The 26,932-nt window shown below is 30.4% G+C and overlaps 5 protein-coding genes across 12 annotated transcripts in view; 3 read left to right on the plus strand and 2 right to left on the minus strand.

Moving 5' to 3' along the window:
- Window positions 1-413: 413 nt before the first annotated feature.
- LOC145941055 (protein nervous wreck) lies at window positions 414-14,319 on the plus strand. 4 transcript variants are annotated; one of them, XM_083046848.1, is made up of 23 exons: window positions 414-554; window positions 1,264-1,581; window positions 2,919-3,038; window positions 3,556-3,601; window positions 3,687-3,772; window positions 4,502-4,646; window positions 4,742-4,878; window positions 5,263-5,326; window positions 5,798-5,926; window positions 6,118-6,240; window positions 6,575-6,678; window positions 6,899-7,043; window positions 7,271-7,348; window positions 7,473-7,524; window positions 7,985-8,088; window positions 8,406-8,550; window positions 8,926-9,098; window positions 9,418-9,730; window positions 9,963-10,177; window positions 10,638-10,734; window positions 11,368-11,490; window positions 11,605-11,636; window positions 12,751-14,319. In XM_083046848.1, the coding sequence occupies exons 3-23, from the start codon at window positions 2,944-2,946 to the stop codon at window positions 13,306-13,308; spliced, it is 2,964 nt and encodes a 987-aa protein (XP_082902974.1). In that variant the 5' UTR covers window positions 414-554; window positions 1,264-1,581; window positions 2,919-2,943; the 3' UTR covers window positions 13,309-14,319. The 4 variants fall into 4 exon arrangements, with proteins under 4 accessions (XP_082902974.1, XP_082902971.1, XP_082902975.1 ...); XM_083046845.1 differs by having other exon boundaries at window positions 2,919-3,016; XM_083046847.1 differs by having other exon boundaries at window positions 419-554; window positions 1,270-1,581; window positions 2,919-3,016.
- A 551-nt stretch (window positions 14,320-14,870) lies between these two features.
- On the minus strand, window positions 14,871-17,280 carry Scu (hydroxysteroid 17-beta dehydrogenase 10). Of its 2 annotated transcripts, XM_083045437.1 has the most exons (5): window positions 17,170-17,280; window positions 16,798-16,934; window positions 16,137-16,301; window positions 15,497-15,833; window positions 14,871-15,256 (listed from the first exon to the last, which is right to left on the minus strand). In XM_083045437.1, the coding sequence occupies exons 2-5, from the start codon at window positions 16,804-16,806 to the stop codon at window positions 15,000-15,002; spliced, it is 768 nt and encodes a 255-aa protein (XP_082901563.1). In that variant the 5' UTR covers window positions 16,807-16,934; window positions 17,170-17,280; the 3' UTR covers window positions 14,871-14,999. The 2 variants fall into 2 exon arrangements, with proteins under 2 accessions (XP_082901563.1, XP_082901564.1); XM_083045438.1 differs by lacking the exon at window positions 17,170-17,280 and having other exon boundaries at window positions 16,798-17,112.
- Window positions 17,281-17,346: 66 nt separating this feature from the next.
- Fen1 (Flap structure-specific endonuclease 1) lies at window positions 17,347-19,531 on the plus strand. 2 transcript variants are annotated; one of them, XM_083045435.1, is made up of 8 exons: window positions 17,347-17,515; window positions 17,724-17,826; window positions 17,924-18,090; window positions 18,222-18,331; window positions 18,401-18,604; window positions 18,689-18,907; window positions 18,983-19,168; window positions 19,305-19,531. In XM_083045435.1, exons 1-8 carry the CDS (start codon window positions 17,434-17,436, stop codon window positions 19,374-19,376), a joined length of 1,143 nt encoding a protein of 380 aa, XP_082901561.1. In that variant the 5' UTR covers window positions 17,347-17,433; the 3' UTR covers window positions 19,377-19,531. The 2 variants fall into 2 exon arrangements, with proteins under 2 accessions (XP_082901561.1, XP_082901562.1); XM_083045436.1 differs by lacking the exon at window positions 17,347-17,515 and having other exon boundaries at window positions 17,904-18,090.
- Window positions 19,532-19,753: 222 nt separating this feature from the next.
- Window positions 19,754-22,706, minus strand: LOC145940363 (NAD(P)H oxidoreductase RTN4IP1, mitochondrial). Of its 3 annotated transcripts, none has more exons than XM_083045431.1 (8): window positions 22,321-22,706; window positions 21,654-21,933; window positions 21,398-21,543; window positions 21,180-21,329; window positions 20,808-21,091; window positions 20,540-20,725; window positions 20,235-20,412; window positions 19,754-20,157 (listed from the first exon to the last, which is right to left on the minus strand). In XM_083045431.1, exons 1-8 carry the CDS (start codon window positions 22,366-22,368, stop codon window positions 19,954-19,956), a joined length of 1,476 nt encoding a protein of 491 aa, XP_082901557.1. In that variant the 5' UTR covers window positions 22,369-22,706; the 3' UTR covers window positions 19,754-19,953. The 3 variants fall into 3 exon arrangements, with proteins under 3 accessions (XP_082901557.1, XP_082901559.1, XP_082901558.1); XM_083045433.1 differs by having other exon boundaries at window positions 19,756-20,157; window positions 21,654-21,875; window positions 22,321-22,704; XM_083045432.1 differs by having other exon boundaries at window positions 19,756-20,157; window positions 21,654-21,894; window positions 22,321-22,704.
- A 1,485-nt stretch (window positions 22,707-24,191) lies between these two features.
- The window catches only part of LOC145940360 (uncharacterized), a 96,621-nt gene continuing 93,880 nt past the window's right edge, over window positions 24,192-26,932 (plus strand). Inside the window, exons 1-2 of the mRNA XM_083045418.1 lie at window positions 24,192-24,442; window positions 24,847-24,879. The gene's annotated coding sequence lies outside the window, so the exon portion shown is untranslated. The remainder of the gene's footprint in view (window positions 24,443-24,846; window positions 24,880-26,932) is intronic.

Here is a 26,932-nt window from a genome sequence, read left to right on the forward strand (position 1 = left end):
GTATTATTGCATCTTCTACTACTAGCCCGTTTTCACTACCTGTCCCATTTTATACCATTATAATAAAGTTGAATACGATTTGTCAATAAATAAATTTTTGTCTTTTTACTCCTTGAAAAACTTACTATTTTTATTACTATTTTATGAATATGCTAGGTTTTCTAACGAAGGAAATCTTTTAAGTATGAACTAGAGATCTTAAAAGTAAAAAATCTTCGTAAAACATATAGCCAATATCTCTTAATTTTTTCGAACAACTATGTTGATGTTTTGTACATTTGTAACTGATTTTATGCAAATATTTATAAACAGAATTTACATAGTTATAATGATTTTATATTTTTTTCTGTGTTGTTCTATAAAATGTTTAAGCCTCTGAACGAAAAGCCGTAGAATTGGAGCTACTTAGTGATGTGGAACAGTTCTAAAAATGCCATGTTTTAATAATCCATTGATAACAGAAACATGTCAGTAAATTTGGAAGACGCCTCGTATTTTTGAAAAAGTGAGACTGTCCGATAATAATGCATCTACGAACTTGTAAAAAATGCATGGTAATTATTTTGAGTATATTATTATATAAATATATATAAGAGCATGTGTGAAATTTTCAAAATAACTTCGAAACTAAACAATATTTTTACATATATTTATATGAACTTTTGAGTTTAATTTTAGGTACTCGTGATCTATTTTTTCTCATTTATTAAAAAACATTGTGATCAATGATTTTCCAGTAATTTCCAAGGAAATATATCTAAATGCAAATATTTATTATTGCATAGTATTAGAAGTCCCTTTTCATAATATCATTTTGATGTCAAAAGTTGAAAATTCATAGAGTTAAGTTTAAATTCATTTTTAATACGGATGGAATTTATATAAAGCGTTCTTCTCACGTCAGTACATATATTTTTTTAATATGGAATTTATTTGCACTCTCTTTACAACGTCATATCCAATTTTAACTAATTGGAGACAATATTATTTTTCTGAAAAAATTAAAAGCATTATGTAAAATAGTACAATAAAAATTATAATAGCGTTTTGGAGCTATCATTTGTATTCATCAAAAATTAAGTCTTAATCTTGAAGTCTCAAGTCTTAAACTTTGCGTGTGTACCGTCACTCTTTGCCCTTTGAAAAATATCTTTAAATATCACAAAGTGTGAAATCACTAATCGCAGTGACTAAAAAATCACCACGAGGACCTGCAATTAACTCTTCATTTATCCCCACCCTTCAATTCCTTCTCTTGACGAGGCTTAGTAGGTCGTCGGAAAGGAAGTCGTTCGCCGACCCGGGGGCGGCGCAGGCGTCATCAGGAGAGAAAGAGGGAGTCGGACGATCAATAATCGGCGCACTACCCCCGGCGGTGGCCTCAGGAGGGCAGGAGATCAGTAGCATACGAGCACGCGAGCCGTGCACGACGAGGGTGCGTGCGTGGGGTGTGTGCGCATAGAGGGTGAGCCGTGAGCGAGCGAGGGCGAGTGAGAGCGAAATTGTCCCTCTCCTCCCTCCTCCTACTCCCCCGGCGTTGTGGGAAAAACTCGCCTCAGCATGCAACCACCGCCGAGAAAAGTAAGAGGAAGTCATTGCGTACTCAAGAACCTATTCCAGACAAACAGGGATTTTACGAGCCCACTGCTTTTCTAAAATCAATTTCCCATGCGAACGGGTAAAGCGTCTTTACGCCGAGCGAAGTGTGTCTAAAACACAAGAGTCATTTCCCCGTATTATAGGTACAGGAAAATCGATTTTATACACCGAGTGTCAAAAAGTAAAGTTTATTTCCTATGCCGATATCACAGACAACGGATGTCTTTAAAAGATTATTACGTCAATTTTAATGTCTTTATATGAGACAATAAAATGATATCAAATTTTATACGTAATCGGCAATGTATTTTATATCTCAATTAATAATGTGAATAATATACAAGAGTATATCTATACCACAATAATAATAGCACAGTAATAACATATATACTCAATTCACACATACATAAGATTCATTCCTTCGTATCTCTTGAAATAAATCAAAATATCTTAAAGAATATTATTGTGCAACAATTTTTTAATAATAATTATATTGATTTCACACTAATTTTATTATCATAATTGATAATACAATGCACAGTCATATGTAATTGCTGTTAACGCTCCCATTGAAATTTCGCAAGCAATCTATGTTTGCACATTTTGGGTGGAGACATATAGAATTTATGTTTAATTATTAAGTTGGGAGGGGAGCATAGAATAATTTTTATCGATCGTATAGAAAAAATTTGGATAATAATAAAACAAATATACATACAAATATTATATAAATTTAAATATAAAAAGCTTATATATATTATTAGCAACAAGTTATATTTGCTATCAGAGAGTTCATATGTATAAATGTCTCACATACTTAATTATCAGTAATTATTTTATCAGTAAATTATTTTAGATTAGATTATAAACGTCTGCAATAAATTTAGTTATAATTATCTTGCATTAAAATAAATTTTTATTAAAAATTAAAATTTTTTGCTAATAATTTTACGAAAGACAGTTTGTACAAAGATGTTCGCGTAAAATTGAGACAGAATACATTGCAATTTAATGGACCATTTATGTCATTGATTAGCATTGATTTTCAATTTGCACCTTGGGTGGAGACAATTTATAAGAACTCTGCATACATGTATAAATATTCGATAATGGATGGTGACAAAGTAATTTTAGGAAAATTAGATAATCTCGAAAATTATTATTTAAATAACAAAAAGAGAATAAACAGATTAGAAAAAGTTCGAAACAGTTAATAAGTAATAAATGAGAAGTTTAAAATAATTGTAATAAAAAATTGAGATAATATGTACTTTATTAATTTATATTTTTTTAATTGGTTTCTTTCGTTTGATTGCAAGGGAAACTACGCGAAGTTTCTAAAGAATGTGCATACGGAGCAGGCAGCAAAACTGCAAGCAAAAAATCAGCATGAGTGCGACCTTCTGGAAGACATACGGTGAAGACATACGATGTTTTACGTAAACATGTTTATTAAACAATTATTTGGTATTATGTTGTGTCTTCATGCAGTTTTTTTGTTATTATTTATTATTTTTATTAAAGAGGATAATTATATTATTTATAAATATGTCATATTATCTTTATAAATATTTATTTTTATTAATATATATTAATGTGATATAATTTATATATATATAGTTTTTAGATATTAATTAAGTAAAACGAGATATAATCAATTTGTACATAATTTATAAATAATTATTTTAAAAATTTCAAATTTCTTTAAAATGTTTTTATTTTAGAGACAAAGACTAAATCAATATTATTCTTTAAAGAATATATATGTTGTGAAATTATTATAAAACTTATAACTCATATTAAATTATTATAGAATTATTATATTTTGAAATTCAAATTGAAATTAAACATATACAAATCTTTGTTTATTATTTTAAACTTGTTTTAAAAAAATTTTAAATTTTGTTAATCGATTCTTTTATAATTGAATAAACAACGATTTCTGTTTCTTTCCAGTAATTTTACGATTAAAAAATCTGCCATCGAAAAATCCTACTCCGAGGTAAGCAATTCATTTTGTATGCACGCATTTGTTATCAATTATTATAATTACATTAACTGTTATTAAAATATATCTTTTCACGCAGGCGATTCTCAAGATATCATCCGCATACTTAAACAAGAAAATACCGAACATACCAGATCTCAAAATCGATGGAGCCGAAGAGAAATGGTAATTCAATCGAAAATCGAGAAATACAGAAGATAAAAGTTTGCATACAACGCACATTCTGTAAAATTTTAATTTCTATTTTAGATATTGCTTATGTTTCTATTTTTCTTATCTATTATAGTATTTATCTTATTTAGTAATACCTTTTATTTGTTATTCTCTAATATTTAAATTTCTTTGAATTTTTTAAATTCATGTTTATTATATCTTATTTTTTATTTGTATCCCTCTCTCTTTTTCTCTCTCTTCTTTTTCTTTTTCTTCTTCTTCAACACAATAGATGCTTATAGTGTTAAAACCGGTATAATTTCGTAAAATTTTTATTCTACATTACATGTCACATAATTACGGAACGATCAATTCGGATCAACTTTATATGATAAGATTTTTCCGCCTATAGTACAGAGATCTAACGAGATTGAATTTATTTAAAATTGATTCAATCGCCACGTTTAATTATTTGTTGATTAAAATTTAAATTAATTGATATATATTAATTTTATGATTATTATTGTGGAGTTATGTAACAAAGAAGAGTTGAAATCTGCTTTATTTAAATCTTAATAAGCGTAAGAATCATTTTCGCGTGCTAAAAGAAATGGGAATTTGACTTCTACGGAATTGTACTGGTTTCAATCTCCGGCTGCTTATCGATCAGGGAAGTTTGCCAAGGAGAAGAAGGGTCATAGGTAAATGGCGATCCGCGGGCGTGCGGTCGAATGATTGTAGGAACATGTGGAACTTATGGCGAACCGTGCTGGAGGAGAACGAGAAGCTGGCGCGCGCGCATCTCGCTGCCGTCGAGGTTTTCCAGCAGCAGATCGCCGATGACGCCAAGATCCTCAGGATGCACAAACTGCAAATCTCTAAGAAGGTAAAAAGTTTTGTCGTTTATTAAATTAAATGAAATTCTATAATATATAAAATTTTATAGTATATAAATTTTTTATAAAATAATTGAATTTCTAGGCAATCGACCAATTATTAATAGTACAAAAAGAGCTGCAGACCTGCGTTCAGGATGTCGACAAAACGAAGAAGTCGTATTTTGACGAAGAACATAGCGCACACGATGTACGCGACAAGGCAAAGGATATTGAAGAAAAGTATATATCTATATTGATTTTTTAAAATTATCTTTAATTAAGTCCAAAAATTAAATCATCGTTTTCTAGATGTTTTTTCAAAAAAACTTTTTGATGGTCTTCTCTTAATAAAGTTCTTCCAATATTAATTATTAAAGCTTTAATAGCTTTTGTTTCCTAATAAAAATATTATTTCACTAAAAAGAGTACCACATAAATATTATATTTATACTTAAATTCAGTATATATTTGATATATTAGTATTATATTTTCTTCTCTTCAATAATTCAATAATTCTTTTGATTTTCTTGTATTTTTTACACATTCTATATATTGGGGCATTAACTTCATAAGCCGGTTATATAATTGCGAACGCAATAATTCATGTATGATCGATGTTTTTAGATTGAAGAAGAAGAAGGGTTCCTTCTTCCAGTCAATAACGACATTGCAGAAAAATAGCGCAAAGGTATGAGATTTCTCATCTTTAAGATTAACTCTTTGATTACTACATTTTACGACATTTTAGAACACAAATCACTACGTGGGATCTTTCGAGATTCTCATAATTTCTTTGATACCTCTCGCAGGGATATAATAATTTATTTTCAAATGAAAGCAACATTCTCTTTTTTTCTTTAAAATACATTATTTTATATTAAAAAAATAATAAAAGAAGAAAATAAGAATATATATTTCTTACGTTTTTATTATTTCTTTATTAGTATATTTAATGGAAAAAATCTTTTTATTAGTATATTTAATGGAAAAAACTAAAATTAAACTTATAATCATTATATGAATTTAATAATAAATTTTATAAATTTAATTCAGCTATTTAAGTATAGTAATTTGTTAATTTAAAATTAAAGATAAATTATACTTTTAGTGGAATTATCAGTATTTATATGTATTTAATCTCATTTGTAACTGTTTACAGTTTAGCTCGAAGCGAGATCAAATGGACGAGAAATCAACCGGAGCACGCAATGATTATCTATTGAGTCTCGCCGCCGCCAATGCCCATCAAAACCGATATTTTGTAGTCGATTTACAGGCTACCATGCAAGTAAGTACTTCATAACATTATGATATATGGGATTTATAGATTTATATTTAAAAAAAAACAATTACATGTATAGTTACATTTGGAAAAATAAGAATCATCATTATATTTGTCTTTGTTCCGTGTTCGCAAAATCATAATTTTATAACAATTATTTTACATGAGAGTATAGTACATCTTTTTGCATTATTTAGTATTTGGAGCAAGGAGTTTACGACAAAGTAACGGAATATTTAACGCTGATGGCACGCACGGAACTACTCACTTGTCTAGCCACACAAAGCAGCTTCGGTAAAATTCGCGATCAAGCCCAGCAGGTATGTTTAATGATTAACAATGACATTAATTTATGAATAAATATAAAAATATATAATATAATAAAAATATATAATAATATTGTTGTTACTGTTAATATTAAACAGCAAATTTGATATTATTATTAACAACATTATTAAATATATTTTATAAAATAATAAATTTTTTTCTTATTAATATTATTAACTTTCTTGATATTTTTTGTGTTATTATTTATTTTTATTTTTTATGTAATTTTTCTTTGAGATTTTTATTTTTTTAAATCTTTTATATTAGTGCTATTTACTTTTGATTGCGACAAGAAAGAAATTTGCGACTAATGATACTAATTCGCAGCTTACTAGGGAATACAATATCCAATGTTGCTGTTTATACTATCCCGTTTTGAAACAACATATTCAGTACGACTTTGAGCGCTGCGATAACGATCCGATGGATAGGTTTGTAGATCATCTTTATATCGTAAAGAGAACTTGTATAAATATAGATTAAAGAAAACTATATGAGATACTGTATATATGTATAAATACATATCAAAAACGTACATTTAGATTAGAATATTAATATTAGAATAATATTATTGCAAAACACAAAATTTATTCAAACTAATCTCTCTAGATTTTAATAACTAGATTTGAATAACATTTTTGCCAAATTTAGGATAACTGCCGATCATTCGGCAGCATCGACGTTGGGCAATGAAGCGCGTCGCTGGTCGACGAAGATTGCCCGCGAGGTCAGCAGCATCCGCGAGAACAATCGAAAACTACAGGCGATGCTACAACTCAAAGATGCTGGCCAAAAGGTTCGTAATACTTGGGATGTCCTAGAAAAATAATAATCTCCAATAACATGATTTTGTTATTATTTATACTAATTTTATATTAATTTCATTAAAAAATCATAATTGTAAATTTTTGACAAAATTCAACATTGCCTCTTTTGAGATTCCTAATTTATAATAAAAAGATTATGTATTATTATTATAATTTATCACGAGGATAAATTAAATATAAAATTTATTTTTTTCAGACTGATCCGAATGATCCTAATGGTCCAGATGTAGATACTAAGATCGATGAATTTAAGCACGCTATTCGACGAGCAGAGGTAAAACTTATTAAAAGAAAAGAAAAAAAATGATTATTTATTTATTTTGATATGTATTCAGAAATGTTAAACTATACGGTTGTGAAAAATATAGAATTTATATTCCGTTCTTTTCTGATAACAGACAACCAAACTCAAGGCCGAGGCGAGGCTAGAATGTCTTCGACACGGTGGAGGTTTGTCAACATTTTCTATTTTGATAAAAAAGTGTTTTCTTTTTAAAGTACCATATTTTAAAAGAAAACACTTTTTCCAGATTAATTCTTAAGCTTGTAATTTATATTGGAAAAATTCTATGAAATTAATTCATTAATAATTTATATATTTGAGAAGTTATCAATAAAATATTCATTTATTCTTTTATTAGCATGAACTACAAAATCGTATTATATAAAGATATCAGGAAAATTTATAAATGAAAAGAAACTTTTTTATATTAATATCATAAAATTTGACAATCTATTTTTCTAAAATAAAATTTATTTTTTACCTTCTTACATTTCTCTTAACATTTATTATGGATTATATTAAAAAGAATCTTGTATATTTTATTATTTCAAATTTTACAATAAACATGAATAAATTGTTATATATATTGAGGTATCTTGTATATTTTCCTTGTTTCGAATTTTACAGTGAATGTGGACGAATTCTTGCAAGAAGCTGAAACGCTGAGTGTTCAGGACATACCTCGTTCGGCCAGTTCCCTCTCCGTCAGGACAGATGCATCTGGTGCAGCGGTAGTTATCAGAATACATATTGTGCAATTTGTCGATAATTTTTGCTCAACAGGATTGAAGATGTTACACATAATTATAAAAAAAATATTCTATATTTAAAATCTTTGATTTGTTCTCTCCAAATTTCTCATCTTTTGCGAATTGGATGCTTATATTCATTAAATTGTTGTTCTTGTGAAAATTTAAATTTGCAAACTTTATGAAAAGAAAAAATCTTAGGAATATCATTAAATATGTCACTAGGCATGAATAAAAGAAATGTCTATAAAAGTGTTTTAATTACGAAAAAAATGTGTATATAAAAATATATCTTTCAGGAACATCCATCATCAGACTCTTTCTACGACAGCGATGGCGACGGCGGAAGCGACCTGACAACTGTCGAACGGCCTGGAAAGAATGCGTCACAGCACGAAGATGAAATCGAAGAAAGCCAGAGGCATGACAGTGCCGAAGTCGATGGTACGTAAACAATTTTCACATATTACTTATATAAATTCTAAGCATTTATATAATTATTCTTAATATTAATTTTTTTATTATTGAGGCACAACAGCAGGATAGAATTTTTTGATAATTTGATATTCTAGATTATATATTATACAGATAGTATACATTTTTACTTACAAATATGTGTATGGTATTAATTATATATATATATATATATATATATATATATATATATATGTGTGTGTGTGTGTGTGTGTGTGTATAATTAAATATAAATAAACATGCAATTTGCACTTAAAAAGTAAATCGCGATTTTATACCTGATGGTTTGATAAAAGATAAAAGCTGTGATGAAAGGCTATAAAAAATAAAATATATTTTTTTTAGCATTGTTAGAGCAGGAGAAGCAACGAATAGAACAGCTAACAGCAGGCTGGGACGATCCCATGGCGGTTGATTGGGCCAACGAGGAGAAGGACGAGCAGGAGATGATGCACGAAATACCAGAAATGCCTTCTAATCAACCCATATACAAGTGTACCGCTCTCTACACTTACACAGTAAGCGTGTAATTTTACGTTGAGTCTTTAAACAATCTAAATATATATATAAAAAATATATTTTTATTAGTCACAGAATTTTATTTATAAATTTAATCTTAATATGTTATTACAATTATCTTTATATAAAAATTTTTATTAAATTTTTAAATAAAAATCGGATAAGTTAAGGATATTTTTCGTGAAACTTGAAACATTATCTCGAAATCATATTATATTGTATAAATTATGGAGTACTTTACAATTCCTGATTAAAGTAATATCCGTTCTTTCTGAGCACTTTTTATGGAGATGGGCAAACTTTTTTTACGGCTTTTAGGCGCAAAATCCCGATGAGCTTTCCATCGTGGAAAGCGAACAGCTGGATGTAGTGGGCGAGGGCGACGGTGATGGATGGTTAAGAGCGAGAAATTACCGAGGGGAAGAGGGTTTCGTACCGCAGAATTATCTCGATGTGGAGAGAGAGCCGGAATCTACTACCGGCGGTCTGACCTCGCAGGGTCCGAGTTTGGTCCAACAAATTTCTTTCTCATCTGTCGATTATACGATCGACGATCACGACGCTGTCGATCCCGATGCCGGCTTGCAAAGTACTGCTCCGGAAGAACCCGTTATGCAGAATCACATTGGAGGTATATCGAGAGATTTTGTTATAACTTTTTTATTTGTTTCGATGAGATTTAAAGAAATCAGATAAAAACTACATGTATGTATTATGTTTCGATTATATTATTTTTATATTTATTTTTATTATTTTTATATATTTATATAAAGAAAAAACCATTATATCATCATATGTATAATTATGTAAGATTTTTTAACTTATTAATATACTAATTATTTTATATATTATAAATTTTCCAGAAGTGGAGCAATATTGTGTCGCACTGTACGATTACGATGCAACGTGCGACGAGGAGCTGAGCTTCCTAGAGGGCGATATCATTAAAGTGCTGAGAAAAGAACCGCACGAGGTGGACGACGGCTGGTGGGAAGGCGAACTAAGAGATCAACGAGGTATCTTCCCTTCCCTCGTTATAGAACCTTGCGGTCCGGATGGATGCCCTTTGACTCCACAGGTGAAAAAATTATTTTATCAAAGATTATACATATAAATTATTAGTTATACATCAGAAAATTATTCTTTAAATATAAGAAATTAAATTAATTATATATCAAAATTATACAACAAATAAATTATATAACGCAATTAATTATATATTGAACAAGAAATTTTAAAATTAATAAAATTTCTTGTTCAATATAATTGAAATTCATTTATAATTTCATATAATTAATTTCATTTATAATTTTGATATATAATTTATTTAATTTCTATATATATTATTTATATAGAAATTATTATTTATAGTTTCTATATAATATATAATTTAAATTTAGAATTTATATATATAATTTAAATTTTTAAAACATATATATATAATTTTTAAAAATCTTAAAATTAATCTTAAAATTAATTTTTTTTTAATTAAATAATTAATAATTATAATAAAAGTGAATATTTTTATTATTTTATAGGAGGATGTAACACCACCAAGTTCTGCGCCGCCAGTCTTTACTCCGCCGGAAGTTTCATCAGAGTTTTTGCTGGCCGAAGAACTTGCTCAGCTCGAGGGTAATTATGGTCACTTTCATTTATATTTCACACACACATTTATATTAATTATATATATTCTATCATTATAATTAATATGAATATAATTATAAATATCGTATGTATCTCATAGTTCCTGCTTGAAGATTGTGAATCCGCAAATTTATATATATATATATACAGGGTGTTACAAAAGCATCGGATTTGCTTAGCACCATGCGATAGAGAATGAAAATCTAAGAAGATTTTTCCTCAACGAAAATGTCGAGGGAGGTCATCATTTTTTGCAAGTTCCCAATTTTTGCCATCATATATCTTAGTAACTAAGCCTTAAATTAAAATTCTATTAAATTAAACTCGACCTGAAATTAACTGAAGAATGCAGTTTTGTTAATATTTTAATTCCATAAAGTTTATTTTGCGAAAAGCCCTTCATTTTCAATCACTTATAACTCGAAAATTATTGATGCCTCGACATTTTCATTGAGGAAAAATCTTCTTAGATTTTCATTCTCTATCGCATGGTGCTAAGCAAATCCGATGCTTTTGTAACACCCTGTATATATGTATTATAATAAGAGAGATCCATATTTTAAAGAATTTATCAAAAATATAATGGCATGTATTTTATAAGGAACGCAATGTTTGTTACAGACTCGCAAGAAGATAAGTCAGCAATAAATGGCGACGGGAATTTCATGATGAATCTGTCCAAAAATCAAAAAGACCATTACGGCTTACAATTTGGGGATGACAAATCGGAAGCACCAAATATAGGTATAATCTTCAAAAATTAAACCAAAACCCGCAAAATAGGCTATTATAATAGTCAAAATATAGTGGGCATTATTATTTATTCGCATTTTAATCTATGAAATACTTGCTGCACAGTCGTGGAGGTATCAGATGAATCGGGCGATAAGGTAAATTTTGGTATAACGTGAGAGATCGTTTGTAGCAAAGACATTTAACACATATTGGGCGAACTCTATCTCTTTGATTCTGTAAAATTACTTTTACCAAGAGAAATAATGTTAATAAAATAATTATTATACGATCGATCAAAATAAATGCATATATTATATTTCGACATTTATGTATTATATATACATTTATGTTCCAATGTATCGTGTAAAATAATTTTCATCATAAAAATAAATTGAATAGATTGTGAAAATTGAATATTGAATAAGATATAAGAATATTAAATAAGATTGAATAAAATATAATGAAACAATGCAACTTTTTTTGTTTGCCAATTATTATCATACAATTAAATTTCCTAGGCAAAAGTAAATTCTAGCAGAACAAAGTTTCAGAAAATGTAAAATGAAAGATGAAAGTATTTTTTCTATTTTTGCAAGAATCCTGAAAAAGTCCATGTGTGTTAAATTGTCTCACGACCCATCCCTCTATTTTGTGCTCTTATACATGAATCATGTATCTCAAAAGAGTTTTGAGCAGGTTTTTACATAAAATAATATATTTATTATAACATTCTCTATCTATATAAAGTAACAAGACCTGAAAAAAATGTAAGCTTTGGAAAAATAAAGACCACTCTTTTTTACAGTATATTATATCTTTAACATAATTAGCAAAATTAGATTTTTTTAATAATTTCACTGTCTCTAAAAAAGCATGCAATTGTTTTTACCAAATATTTGATACATCAATAATATTACTTGTGATTTAATAATATCTAATAATAAAACAAAATTATTTGGATCAAGACGCATAATTTTTTTTAATTGATCTACTGAAAATGGTCTAAAGAAAGGACTAAAAACGTTCAAATAAAATAAAAAAGATTTTACGAGAAATTTGTTGCGCCTATACTTTTTATATTTAGCTCTTATTATTTCCTACCTGGATTTAATAATTTTAATAATATCTGCTTCAAAGATTAAATCTAAATTTTCTTTCTGAAATAAATTTCAGGTTATCCCGTTTTTTTTAAATTTAATGCAATATGGGATACACGGTTCATATGGAGCCACAAAGTTACATTATACTAAAATAAAGTTTTATTCACAGGCAGAGAAGTCCGAAGATCCCAACTCCGCTCAAAACGATGATATTGGTCTTGGAGTGGCCCAAATCGTCATTACAGCTGCAACTCCAATGGAGGAGGTTGAACATCCTTTTCCTGGAGCAGAAGAGACTTCAGAAGATCCAGCAAAATCAGAAACCTCTGAAGCGGACCCTGAAGCTTCAAGTGCTACTACGGACCCAAACGAAAGCGAGTGTAAAGAAGAGGAAGAAGCAACTGTCATTTTGGATGAAAAAGATGAAGAAGAAGTTGAAGAAAAATCCACGATCGATGAACTCCCTGCTGATTCAGCACCGTTTCCGATCAGCAGCAGTTCCGGTAGTGATGCAGAGTCGATCGCTTCTGGCCCCAGTACCAATGAAAATTCCCAATCGAGAGGAACGGTGGTGGAAGTGACGGAAGAAGTCACAGAAATCATGGAAGAAGAGGAAGAGGAAATGGTACCAGGCAAAATGTTGGTGGGAGGAAGGGCCAGCATCCCGGACGAACTTCAACCGGATCAATTAGAGAAGTTGCAGACGCTCAAGGAATCGAACGCCTAGGGCTGACTGGGCCCCGGGGCCCACAATGGCAAGATTACATTGCCTGATGGCCACCCCGATAATTTTCGACATCTCTTAGATTTCTGGCGATCGCCTGAAGTGCTGAGCAAGAAAGACTAACTAATAAAACTCTAATAAGACTCTAAGAGTGACAATGTTCTTACGGTGATCGAGTAGTGGGAATAAGAATGTTTTAAATTGTGATTGAATTATCATTAGGATAATGGGCGTTAATAGGTCAATTTTGGTGCTGAGAAATATTTATATTATAGAATTATAATTATATTATAGAATTATTATAGAATTCACTTTTGTGTGTCTTTAGCATTAGATCCTGATACTTCAACGAGATTCTGTCAATTTTAATCTTTAGAACTCTGACGAATTATAGATGAATTTACATGGGTTCATTATAAAATGTTCAGATTTTAAGAGTTAATCGAATTGCAAGCATTTTGAAAATGTATTGAAATATCAGCAATGAGCAACCGAGCAGAATTATGAGAGATCGATTTATGAAACTAAATTACCACATTGATCTATTAACATCCCGGAAAGGAAAAAAGAATGACAATCTAAGGGAACGATGATCTGACAAATCAATTGACAGAATGATTAAATTGAATAAGAGGTAACTTAAGTTTGATAAAGATTGATAAGATATATATAAAACCAGGACAGTTACAAAGAATAGAAAGAATTGATACAAGATCACCATGACGTTATGCAAGACTTTATATAAGATCACCGAGATTGATCCATTCATAAAAAGTTAGAAGAATTAACTGTCCTATTTTAGGGCAACGGGCTTTAATGGGTTGATTAGAGAATCTCGATTTAGTGAAATGACAAAGAGATGAAGGATTTTTTTTTCGTAAGATAGTGTACAGTGAGACAAGATAAAACAAAGGATTATCGATACCTGTGTACTACAATGGGCGTAATAATCTGCACATTTCAAGGGAATTACACTGGTGTTGCATGTAAAAAGGACTTTGTTATTCGATTTTCCATTCTCATCTTTATTCCACCCTTATTTAATTTACTAAAAATTTGTCAAAAAAAAAAATGAAAATATAGGAAATTCAAAAAACAAAATATATATACTATAAAAAGACATATATAAACATAAAATATAAATTTAATATTTTTAAAAATATTTTATAGAATATTTTTTATTTATATTTTTAATTTGTGCGTGCATACATATATATGGTTATACATATATATATATATATATATATATCATTGAATTAAAAGTTTAAATTTAAAAATTAAATTAAAATTTTAAAAATATATTAAATTATAATTAAAAATTAAATTAAAATTTTAAAAAGCAAACTGTAATTGCACACATATATTATACATTTAAGAACAATACTGCGTGTAAAAAAAGGTAATTTTATTTCAATCTTTTATAAAGATTTTAGAGTCTTGTTATTATTTTCAATATATATATATATGTATATATATATATATATATATTATTGCAATATTCTATGGTGTTAAAAATTTAAAGGAAAGAGCAAAGGAGAGGATCTGAAAAAAAATTTCTCTCTAAGTATCATCAAAAATATAATTAAAGTTTGTAGAAAATTTAAAACTTTAATATATACATAGAAAAAAAGATAAAAATATTTTTTTTAATGTTTAATCATTTAATTCCATCAATATGGAAGACTAATGATTTTTTAAGCTTGCATTCTCAGAGCACCATCTAATCTAATTGTCTCCCCATTTAGTAGCGGATTTTCCACAATGTGCTGTACCAACAATGCGTACTCATCAGGAGTCCCTAATCTTTGAGGGAAAGGAACGCTCTTTGCTAGAAAAGCTCGCACCTTGTCTGGCAATGCCATCAATAACGGAGTGTCAAAAAGTCCTGGAGCAATTGTAACGACGCGAATTCCGTCCTTGGAAAGGTCGCGAGCAATTGGCAAGGTCATTCCTATATAAGAATAAAAAACATTAAGGAAGATAAGAGAAGCAACGTTTATAAATTATAATAGATAAAAACTTAGTGAAAAAATATAATAGATAAGTAAAATATGCACAAGTAGTGGTTAATATAGATAAGAAACAGTATATAGATAAGAAATAGAAACAGAAAATGAATATATCATAAAATAAGAATGAAATAGAAAGAGACAATGAATATAAATAGGATAATAAAGATGAAATACAATACCTACAACTGCTCCTTTCGAAGCAGAATAAGCAGCTTGACCTATTTGACCATCAAACGCTGCAACACTTGCAGTATTAACAATTATACCCTTTTGACCATCTTGATTAGGAGTGTTTTCAATCATCAGACCAACGGAAAGGCGAATAGCATTAAAGGTACCAACGGTGTTGACTTGGATAACTTTAGCAAAGTCCTCCAGTTTGTGAGGAAGTTTTTTATTGCTGTTATACGTCTTGTGGGCGATGGCGATGCCAGCGGCATTAACTAAAACATCGAGCTTGCCGAATTTTTGTTTTGTAAGATCAAGAGCAGCTTGGATGTCTGATTCCGAAGTTACCTGAAAGAAAGAATTTTAGAAGATATAAAATAGAGAATGGTAAGGAATATAATATGATAAAAATATAATAATAATAAAAGAATATATAAGAAAAATTATATATATGTATATATGTTACAATTTATATAACTTAAAAACTTTAATGTTTTAAATAATAATTACTATTTGGGAAAGCAAATAATAAGCAAATGATTATTATTCTAGAAAGCAAAATTGTCTTTGATAAACTATAGTAACACATTGCAAAATACACTTTCTATTAAAAATGATGAAATTATAATGACTATTAAATATTATACATACATCTACAGGTGCAAATAGTGCATTTTCTCCTAGTTCTTCGGCTACAGTTTTGCCTTTTGAAACAGGCAAATCGGCAATAACTGCCTTTGCACCTTGCTTGATAAATCTTTCTACTGTACCACGGCCCAATCCGGAGGCACCACCAGTCACCAAAGCTACAGTACCCTGTAAAGCATCACCATATTCAAATGAATAAGTTTTATTACATAACAGATTTAATACACACACACACACACACAAAATCTATGTATAGATATTATATTTTAATTCTTATATGATTGTCAGAAATTAATCTTATTTGAATGTTCAAAGTAAAACATGCAGACATTTAATTTCAATCTTTGATCTGTTTTTTTCACCTCTGCAGTTTTTGCATTTTTCTAGTTTCTTTTAATATATTTAAATATATATTTTTATTATGCCACCAGCTTTATGATTCAAAGAGATATTGTTCATATAGTATATATAAATATTATCATCATTAAATAAAATTATAAAATATTATCGTAAATATTATCATTATTGAATAATATAATCATATATGAAACGATGATATTAAAATTATATAATATATTATATATAATAAAAAACACGCATATATAAAACAATTCTATCATATTTTTGTTATAAGAGAAATATAGACATCGTTTAATAAACATACCTTCAACATCTTTGTCTATTTTTCTTCTCTAAGAAAATCAATATCAATGATTATTTACAATAATTGGCTCCGATCGCTGGTCACGAAGTTCACCCCGAGCTCTGCGGAACCGTTCTGAATAAATTCCACAAGTAATTCTAAATAAAAAATCAGGAAGTTATGGACGATGACTGTGATGATCTATGCGGACTTTGGATCTGCTTACAGAACAAGCCCTCCAAAGTTGATTAGAGTCAACAAAGAGAGAGAAATATTATCGCAGAGATACAGGAGATATAAACGATACGAATATAAGATATCTAAATACGTAAAGAAGGATAAATAGTCTTGTTTTTGCGCAATATGTTGTCAGGTTACAGATAAAATACTTACATCACACGAAGAAAGATGCTGCTGGCAAGGCAAGGACAAGTGGCAACGCACACTTATATATACTAATGCATGAGATGAGCCCCACATGTGCATCGTGCTTCGGCCAGCTTCGGCAGCTCGGCAGCTCGGCAGCTTCGGCCAGCTTCGACCAGCTTCGGCCAGCTTCGGCCAGCTTCGGCCAGCTTCGGCAAAAAAGACTCTTGAGAGGAACTGTCTTCAACAAAAGTCCCGCGCTTTTTCTTACGTGATAAGTATTTTGCCAATATGGGTATTTTAGGCTTATCAAAACTAATAGCAGATATAGCTCCGGAAGCTATCAAAGAACGAGAATTGAAGCATTATTTTGGTATATAATTTGTTCTCTTTCTGTCTCTGTATGTCTCGTACATATGTATTTCAGTTTTTACTAACCAAAAAGAAATTGACAAGTTTTCAAATCTTTATGAATGTTTATATATCTTATATTCTTAATTAGTTATTAATTAGTTTTTCTTAATTAATCGTATTCTATTAATGTACATATCACATTACTAATTTCTAGCTTCATGTTTCAGGTCGCAAAATAGCTATTGATGCCTCTATGTGCTTATATCAATTTCTCATAGCTGTGCGCAGCGAAGGGGCTCAGCTCACTACTGTAGAAGGTGAAACAACCAGGTAAATTTCTTAACTATACTATGGTATTATAAATTATGTTAAATTTTTATGAAATAAATTATAAAGGAGTAATTTAGTAATAAATTTTGTTATATAGCCATTTAATGGGTACATTTTATCGGACCATACGCTTGGTAGAGCAAGGGATAAAACCTGTATATGTATTTGATGGAAAGCCACCAAATTTAAAAAGCGGAGAATTAGCTAAACGGGCTGAGAAAAGAGATGAAGCACAAAAACTCTTACAAGCTGCTGAAGAAGATGGTAATAATATATTATATTTTTTACTATCATAATTATAATAATTTAAAATAATTTTTAAATAATTTAAATTTTACAATCTGTAAATAAAAATATTTGTAAAAGATTTTAATGGCAGATGTCTTTTATTAAAGGAAATGTGGAGGCTATAGACAAATTCAGCAGAAGATTGGTTAAAGTTACAAAAACTCATGCCGAAGAAGCTAAACAATTACTCCAATTAATGGGCATACCCTACGTTGATGTAAGCATTTATGAAACAATTATGAAACTAATTTCTTCTTTTTCTTACTAATAAATATTTTCTTTACAGGCTCCCTGTGAAGCTGAAGCACAATGTGCTGCTTTAGTGAAAGCTGGTAAAGTCTTTGCCACTGCTACGGAAGATATGGATGCACTCACCTTTGGTAGCAATGTACTACTTCGACGTTTAACTCTCAGTGAAGCCAGAAAATTGCCTGTACAAGAGATTCATTACGATAAGGTTCTCACAGGTTTAGAGTTGAATCATGATGAGGTATGTGTTTTTCTTATTTTTATTTTACAATAAATATTCTATAAACTATTTTGAAACAGTATAATAACAGTATATAATTTACAGTTTATTGATCTATGTATTATGCTGGGTTGTGATTATACTGGCAGCATTAAAGGCGTTGGTCCAAAAAGAGCAATAGAATTGATAAAGAATCATAGATCTCTTGACACAATTATTGAAAAAATAGATATTAAAAAATATCCCATTCCCGAAAATTGGAATTACAAACAGGCAAGATCATTGTTTCAAGAACCAGAAGTAATGAATGCAGAAGATATCCAAGTAATTTTTAATAATAATGTTTAAATCAATTTTCCTATGTAAACTATACATACTAAATATGATTTGTTTTGCAAGTTAAAATGGTCTGAACCAGATGAAGAAGGTCTGATAAAATTTCTATGTGGTGATAAGCAATTTAACGAAGAACGGGTCAGAAACGGAGCTAAAAAACTTCACAAAGCCCGAAATACATCCACACAAGGCAGATTGGATTCATTCTTTAAAGTTTTACCGAATTCGACTCCAACACCAAAACGAAAGGTGAAATATTTTTTAAACCAATATATTTATTTAATTAACGAATATATTTAATATTTAATTTCCATCTAATTAATATTCAGATTTTAATTTCCATCTGAATATGTAAATAAAATATCTTCTTTGTTTATTATTATAGACAGAAGAAAAAAAGCCACCGGCTAAAAAGGCAAAAGCAGGTAATAGTAAATTCCGTGGGAAAGCAAAGTGAGAGTAATATTTAACAAACACAGGTACCCAATTGTATATTTATATATTATTTACAAATATGTTTTGATTCTTTATTCCATTATGACACATATTTCGAATTTATTTGTAAAATTTCAACTGATAACATAATAATTTTCATATTTATTTCGTAAAATATATCAAGTACAATATTCATATATAATGTATATCCTTATGAGTTATAAACTCTAATACGTTAAACAATAATAACTTTTCGCATATTTTTCTATAAAAATCTTTACAAACATTATTTTAGATTTTCGTATGCGATTATTTATTACAAATTTTCATTTTTTCGTTGACATAACTTGATTTAGGAAGAATTTCGAAAAATGTAAAGTATATATTAACATTTTCTTTAATATTTTGGTTTGTTAATAGCATTATGTTGTCAGTCTTTATTTTAGCACCAAATATCTTGACTATCATTTTCTTTGCAATAATATGAATGTCTATTAATAATATTTGGCAGTTTACACACCAAAATTATATACTAGTGTTATATACAAAAGAGGTAGTCGCGGAATAAACTTTTCTTTTCTAATAATGGCAATGAAATGTCACTGAAACGTAATAATCGTACTACCGATAGAATTCGGATCTAAAACATGAAGCAACGCTCGCTCAATATTGTATGGTGCATACACTCTATCTACAACTGTTTGCAATTGATACGCATCTGTCAATTCGCATAAAGCTCGCAGACATGCAACATTCAATTTTGCGCCCTCCTTCCACTGATGCATGTTGAATCCGAACATATACTATAATATAAAACATCAGTCAGTAATACAATCCGATTTCAACATTGCGAACATTTTAATATCAAATTGAAACATACCTGAACCAATAATTTTATCCTAACGCATCCAGCAAATATACTTCCACAAATAAATCCTAGCGAATCTGATCTTAATTGTTCGGGAATAGTAGATACGTAGGAACCATGAGGCAGTAAATATTTTTTAAAATTATGTTCTTGAAAGGATTGATTATCAGTATAAAAAATTGCATCATATCTGTAATGAAAGAAGTGCAACATAATTAAAAAAAACACTTATATTTTGATCATTTAAATTTTAAATAAATTAGATTTTACAATAAGTTTATATATATATATATATATAAATTATATATTTTACATACTTATCATGCAATTGTAATTCCTTTTCAATATCGGTTTCGTTTATTATTATAACTTCATCAGCACCTAGTGCTTTCATTACAGGTTCTGCATCTATTCTGCATATAGTCACTACATATCCACCCCATAATTTAACCAACTGCGTTAAAATGCAACCAATTGGAGTGCTTCCACCATAAATGAGAACTCTGTAATAATAATATTATTACAGAGTTTGATATTTTGGCCACAAAGATTTAAAAGATTAGAAATGATAGTTAAGAACATTACCGTTTTCCTTTGGCATTGCCCTCCTTAATAACAGATCTATTAACTAGAGCATCCCATGCCAAGCAGCCATTATATGGTAAGCTGGCAGATGCTTCAAAGTTACAAGATTTAGGCCGTCTTGCTACTTGCGTTTCTGGAACGATTATATATTCCGCCATCGTGCCAGAAGCCCACGATGGAACAGCTAAGAATACTTCATCTCCAATATCAAAATTAATAACGCCTTCTCCAATGTCAATTATTATTCCTGCACAATCTCTCCCTAAAGTTACAGGTAGTTCTTTCTGTTTCGAAATAATACATATACATATTCGTGCATTATAACAATATTATACAAGATATCAATAGAATCTTGAGAAAACTTATACTCACTCCTGAATTAAGTAGTTTTCTATAAATCTTAGAATAACCAGAACATATCTTTGTATCGACAACATTAAGTGAAGCGGCTTTAACTTGTATTAATAAGTCGTTCGATTTTTTTATCGTTGGCATTTCGACGTCGTCTATCATAAACACACCCTATGTGACAAATAGAAAAAAAATTATTATATTCAAAAATTATAATTAGATATATATGTATAATATACCTCGATACCATAATAGTGATGGCAAGCTATAGCTTTTATATGATGTATGTGATGAGAAGAGGGTTTCCAATGTACACCTATATAATAGCCTATTACAGTTCCGATTGCTATTCCTGTTAAGCAATATATTGCTTCTCTTCTTGATACTGAAAAGAATATAAACAAACTTATGATAATTAATTTTCAAAGTGTAGCACACAGAGAAACATAGTCGAACATTTTTATAACATTCAAACTTTTAAATATCTTAATATACCTTTATTAGTCCACATGGTTCCTAATTGGCGATAAAAATCTACTGTATTCCATTGGGCATTGTAATATTGAAATTGAGCTTCTTGCCAGCCCTTTTGTACAGACGTAGCCATATGTAGCACAATATCTTTAGCATGCTGCGCATATTGCTCGTCACAAAGCTGTAGGATAAACTGTTGCAACCGAGCTAGCCATGTCATACACGATTGCTGTGCCTGTTGAACTGCTACAGATGCTTGAACCTTTCCCCAAATTTTTTTTGTGATAGTATATTGAGATTTCTATGAATTATATTTGACGCAAAGTAATTTGTACATACATATCAACTTTAAATAGCAAAGTTTTACACAATTATTACTTTCTTTTTAAAGATAAAATATGAAAAATACATATAATTGTATATTGTTTACAATATACAATTATTTCTCTCTATATAGAATAGAAAATTACACAATTTGCACAAATTACTGATAAAATAATTAATGTAACTTGCAATTTAAAAATGACATGATCGGTAAATTACTTGATGGAATATTGAAATTCTAACAAAAGAATTTTATTATATACACATGCATCATATATGCACACACATATTATAAAAAATTATATAAAATACACGATTACGAGAGCAAGCGCGGAAAAATGACGCGAGAGGAAAATACAATTACCTGTAATGTTTCAAGCTGATTCGAAAAATGAAACCAAACTTCGTCCATAATTCGCGGCAAAAAAAAAAGAAAAACAATCAATAATAAAATTTAGAACATTTTAAAATGCGACAATACGTTGACTTCGTAAACGACGACCGGAAAAGCGGCACAGGGATGTTATAAATAAACGATTAACGCATCGCGTTAACCACTCGAAATAGATATCAAGTTTCTGCTGCGAATCGCGACAACGGGTTGGCGAACATTTTCGCGATGACGTGTGTCAATGTCTGTCAATCGGATAAATGTATTCGTCCGTTGACATGTTACTTTCGTTGAGATCGTCGCCCTTTAAATTGGCATCGTTCGAGAAATATAGGTTAGGCCGCGCTGTGACATCTACAACGGCATATAACCTTCGTCGAGCGTGACGTAACGACGACGTGATGCGCAACTCGGGTCACGTGACGCGAAACTCGCGCCTTACGCCACACTTTGAATCCTGACGTCAGAGTCAACGGTGATTCTTCTCGGGCCGAAAAAGAGTGCGGAGGTTTGTCGGTGGTTCGCGGATGCAAATTAATTCCTTTTCGGTATTTACAAACGAAACGCGGCATTAGTTTTTCGAGTATCGTAAAGTAGGGGTAGACTGCAATGTCCGGAGATGCAACTTGTAGCAAATATCGGTGAGTTAATTCAATCGTACACTTTGCACGAATTGTGCATCGTTGTTTGTATCCTAACGATTTTTTGCAAAATTGAGAAAGACACGATAGGCGGGCAAGAGGCAATGAATTGATGATAGGAATATATTTATGATAAAAGGGCTATACCTCTAATGTCTATACATCTATTTTGTTATATATCTATATGTCTATACATATTATTTTGTATTGTATTAATTTATACATATATATATATATGTGATTTTGGCAAACTCGGCTCTTCGCCGAATTAATATTACATTAAACTTTTATACATATATGTGGCTCAACATCGTTTGCGGTATAATAAACGCCACAACGTTAAAAACAAATGTATATTTATACATTTGGGAATTTGCATGAAAACGATTTTACAAGTTTATACTCTTATAACGCCATATCTCGAGTATTATGTCGGTAAGAGTTATCATGATAAAATTATTGATGAAATGCAACATGTAATTCGAATGACACCGTTAGATGGCAGCACACAATAGTTTTTAAAGTCTGCCAGCGATAGAGGTTAGTAGACGGTCTGTGCAAATTAGATATACAGAATATATAATTATGTGCATATATATATACCCCTAAAAGCTAATATTGCTACAAGTTGCTAGATACTATATACATATAATATATAAAAAATATATAAAAGAGTATATTTGATGAGAGTATATTTGATGAGAGTATCTTTTCATTTTATTCTTAGTATGTATAAAGTTTTTCAAGTTGTGTGTACGTGTGAGATTTATCTTTCTTAATGTATGTACATGTTTATGAACGTAACCGATAGTTGGCCGTTGAATGGATCGCGCGTGGCATATCCGGCGAGTCGTTAGTGACCTTGCTTTTGCCGAAAAGCGGGTATACGTGTATACAATAATGTCTCGGGAGTGTCGAACGTCGTCCGGTCGTGTGCTAGAAACGCGAGTATCGCGTGGCGCAACATCGCGGTGCGCATTTCTCGGTTACGATCCGCGATTACGATCGCACGAGACTTAACGTTACAAAGTGCGACGGGAGTGTGGAGTAAAATGTATGATATACATATATCGCGCCAAGTGCGTCGTCGAGAGTGTCGGCTGAAATTTATCGCGATTTACGTATTAATTGAGATGTGTGATAAAAGGTAATCGATCGTTATCGCGCGCGCGCGAACAGAGGTTAGATTTTTCTCTAAATCTAATCCTCTCCTGTTCGAGTTCGAGTGCGAAAGTATCGCGACGTATCTTGTACTCGTTATACGCGTGTGTGCACGAATGTGCATCGGGAGTGCCGACACCAAGTGTCGCGCGCGATCGGATTGTATCGCGTTAATTGGTGTGCGCGTCATAGTAATTAGCCGCGTTTTTCCCATCGATTCGTATCAATGAGCGAGGAGGAGTGCCTGGACCGATGGAGCAGCAGTTGGAGGAACAACACCGCTGCGAACGACGGTGAGCATAATTATGCGGTATTCTTGCATCATAATTATCCATTTATTACCGCGTTATAGTGATCACGATTTAATAAATGCTCCGGCATTCCATTAATGTGTCCTGAAAAATGAAAATAATTTTTAATCCCGTTTGATATTCAAAATATGTATACGCCGGTATTTTTATAGATTGTTATAAGTAATTAAAAAATAATAATTAAGTTAATTAATATTGAGCTTTTATCAGTCGTATTAGATATGTGAGTGAAAAATAGTATAATGATAAAAATCCATTTTCACCGACATTAAAAATGTAATACTTCTTTTTTATATATACGCGTAATTGAGCAAAATTTTATCTAAATATAAATACTAAATTTTTATAACTTGTATAAATACTAAATTTCTATATTTTGCTTACAGATTGTTTGAATCATCCTCCAGAGCAACGTTACGGTGAGTCTTACTTCATCTTGTTATTCTTTTATTATAATAATTTTAGATAAAGGATTCTCTCGATACTGTTTTCGTGTCACACTAAATTTCACAATTATTATCTCTTCACTTTCTCATGAAATTCTTTTGTTACTATATTATTTCATTCTTTTAATACTAAAATAATTAGACTTACTCATTAATTTAATACTAAAATAATTAGACACGTGTAGAAAATTACATCGATTTTTAAATATAATTGATGAAAGTTATAATTTTTAAAATAAAAAAAACGCGATATATACATACAAAGTATTTTCCTATTCGAAATACTTTAATACGATTTATTTTGCAAAGGGATTTTTTTCGTGCATACTTTTTCACCTAGCAATGAATATCTTTTTTTTCCAGAAATTTTTTCCGTGTATATTCTTTGTAAATCACATTTCTCTTACATTTTTTTAGAGTATTCTATAAGAATCAAGTCTCCGCAAGGACTGTGTTAAAAATAAATATTTATCGAGATAATCTTTTTTCTCTCTCATTATAGTATAATTATATAATACATCTGTTATTGCACGGCGCATAAATCATTGAGTGACATGATTTGATTTGCCTTGGGCAACTTTTATATAAGTTTTTTTATCTTTTTATCTATACTACATTTGCGTTAGATCTTTCGCCGCGAGATTCGCGGTCCCATGAATGCGGTGCATTTTTCTAACGACATGCACCGTGGTGCATATGCATATGCTCATTTTGCGTACCGTGCTCGAGGCTTCGCGCATTAGCAAGCTGCTCGATGTCCGGACACGTCCTAGAGGAGTCCTGACGTCCGTCCAGAGTAGTCACGCGGCCCCTCACGCGCTTATTCTCTTTTCTACGGATACATCAACGTACGCTCGCTCGGATGCACAAAGTACGGTGTTAACGCCGCGAAATGAGCCGTGCCCAAGTCCCCCGTATAAGGTCGGCGAACATAATCGCGGAAAATGCGCGCTGTCACACACGTGGTCGCGAATTCCGCGCACTGATAGTCGACCTTAGCCTTTTTCAGCGCCATCGTCACCAACTCGGCTACCTTGATATATCGTTGTCGCGGCAATTCACATGCGCGTGTTATATGCTCCTTTAACGGCGCGATGTTCGTACGATTTGGAAGTGGACACGCTTTCACCGCGAACTTAAGTACCAATAATTTCAATGGCATCAATACGTTGTATGGAAATAGAATAACAATATTAATTGACACACATTGAGAGCTATATAGATTTAGGCTATATACGAAGAGGACATTTTAGAATAGGAGAAAAATTTGAAAATTCCGTAATTGTAATAAATAAGTTATAGTCTTTGGTTAATTTAAAAAACTGATTTTATTTTAGTATCAATCTTTCTGAAAGAATTAAAGTAATTTATGATATATCTTTTTATTTTTTTATCTTTTTAAATATACATTATTTAAATTGTCTCCATTTAAATAAAGCGCGAAACAAAGATTTCACAATAATTTCTTAATTATCACGCTAATTATTAAATACCGCTGTTTATCATACATACAGAGAAAAATATGTTACGCGGATTACATATTACGTTGCCCTAGCAAATATCGTTATTATATAGACAAGTTATACAGACAATAAAAAATATTTGTAAAGATATTAATTTTATTTGCTAAAAATAATTTTACCAAATCTATAAAAAAAAACATTATTTTGCCACGCTTACAAATTGTTTCACTGCAACAGCAAAATATATTTGCTATGTATTGTTAGATTATTTCATTTTAACAGCAAATTAAATTTACTTTAGCAACAAATATTGATATTTCTATGAACAAATTCACTCACCAACTTTTATCTTTCGATCAGATTTCGTTATATATAATATCAAATAATTATGGTTATACATAGTACTAAAGTTTGATTGCTTACACATTAAATATGCAATAGTTTTGCCGCAAAATCCTTTTTCTGCGTGATACTTTAACACACGAATGCAATGAGAAAACGTATAGAAGCGCCGCCCATAAAAGCGTCATGTCGCGCGCGTGCGTGTATATGTATTATTACGT

The sequence above is a fragment of the Prenolepis imparis genome, unplaced genomic scaffold, assembly GCF_030444845.1.
Source record: "Prenolepis imparis isolate NDT839.2.m4 unplaced genomic scaffold, iyPreImpa1.0 SCAF_9, whole genome shotgun sequence".
NCBI lineage: Eukaryota > Metazoa > Arthropoda > Insecta > Hymenoptera > Formicidae > Prenolepis > Prenolepis imparis.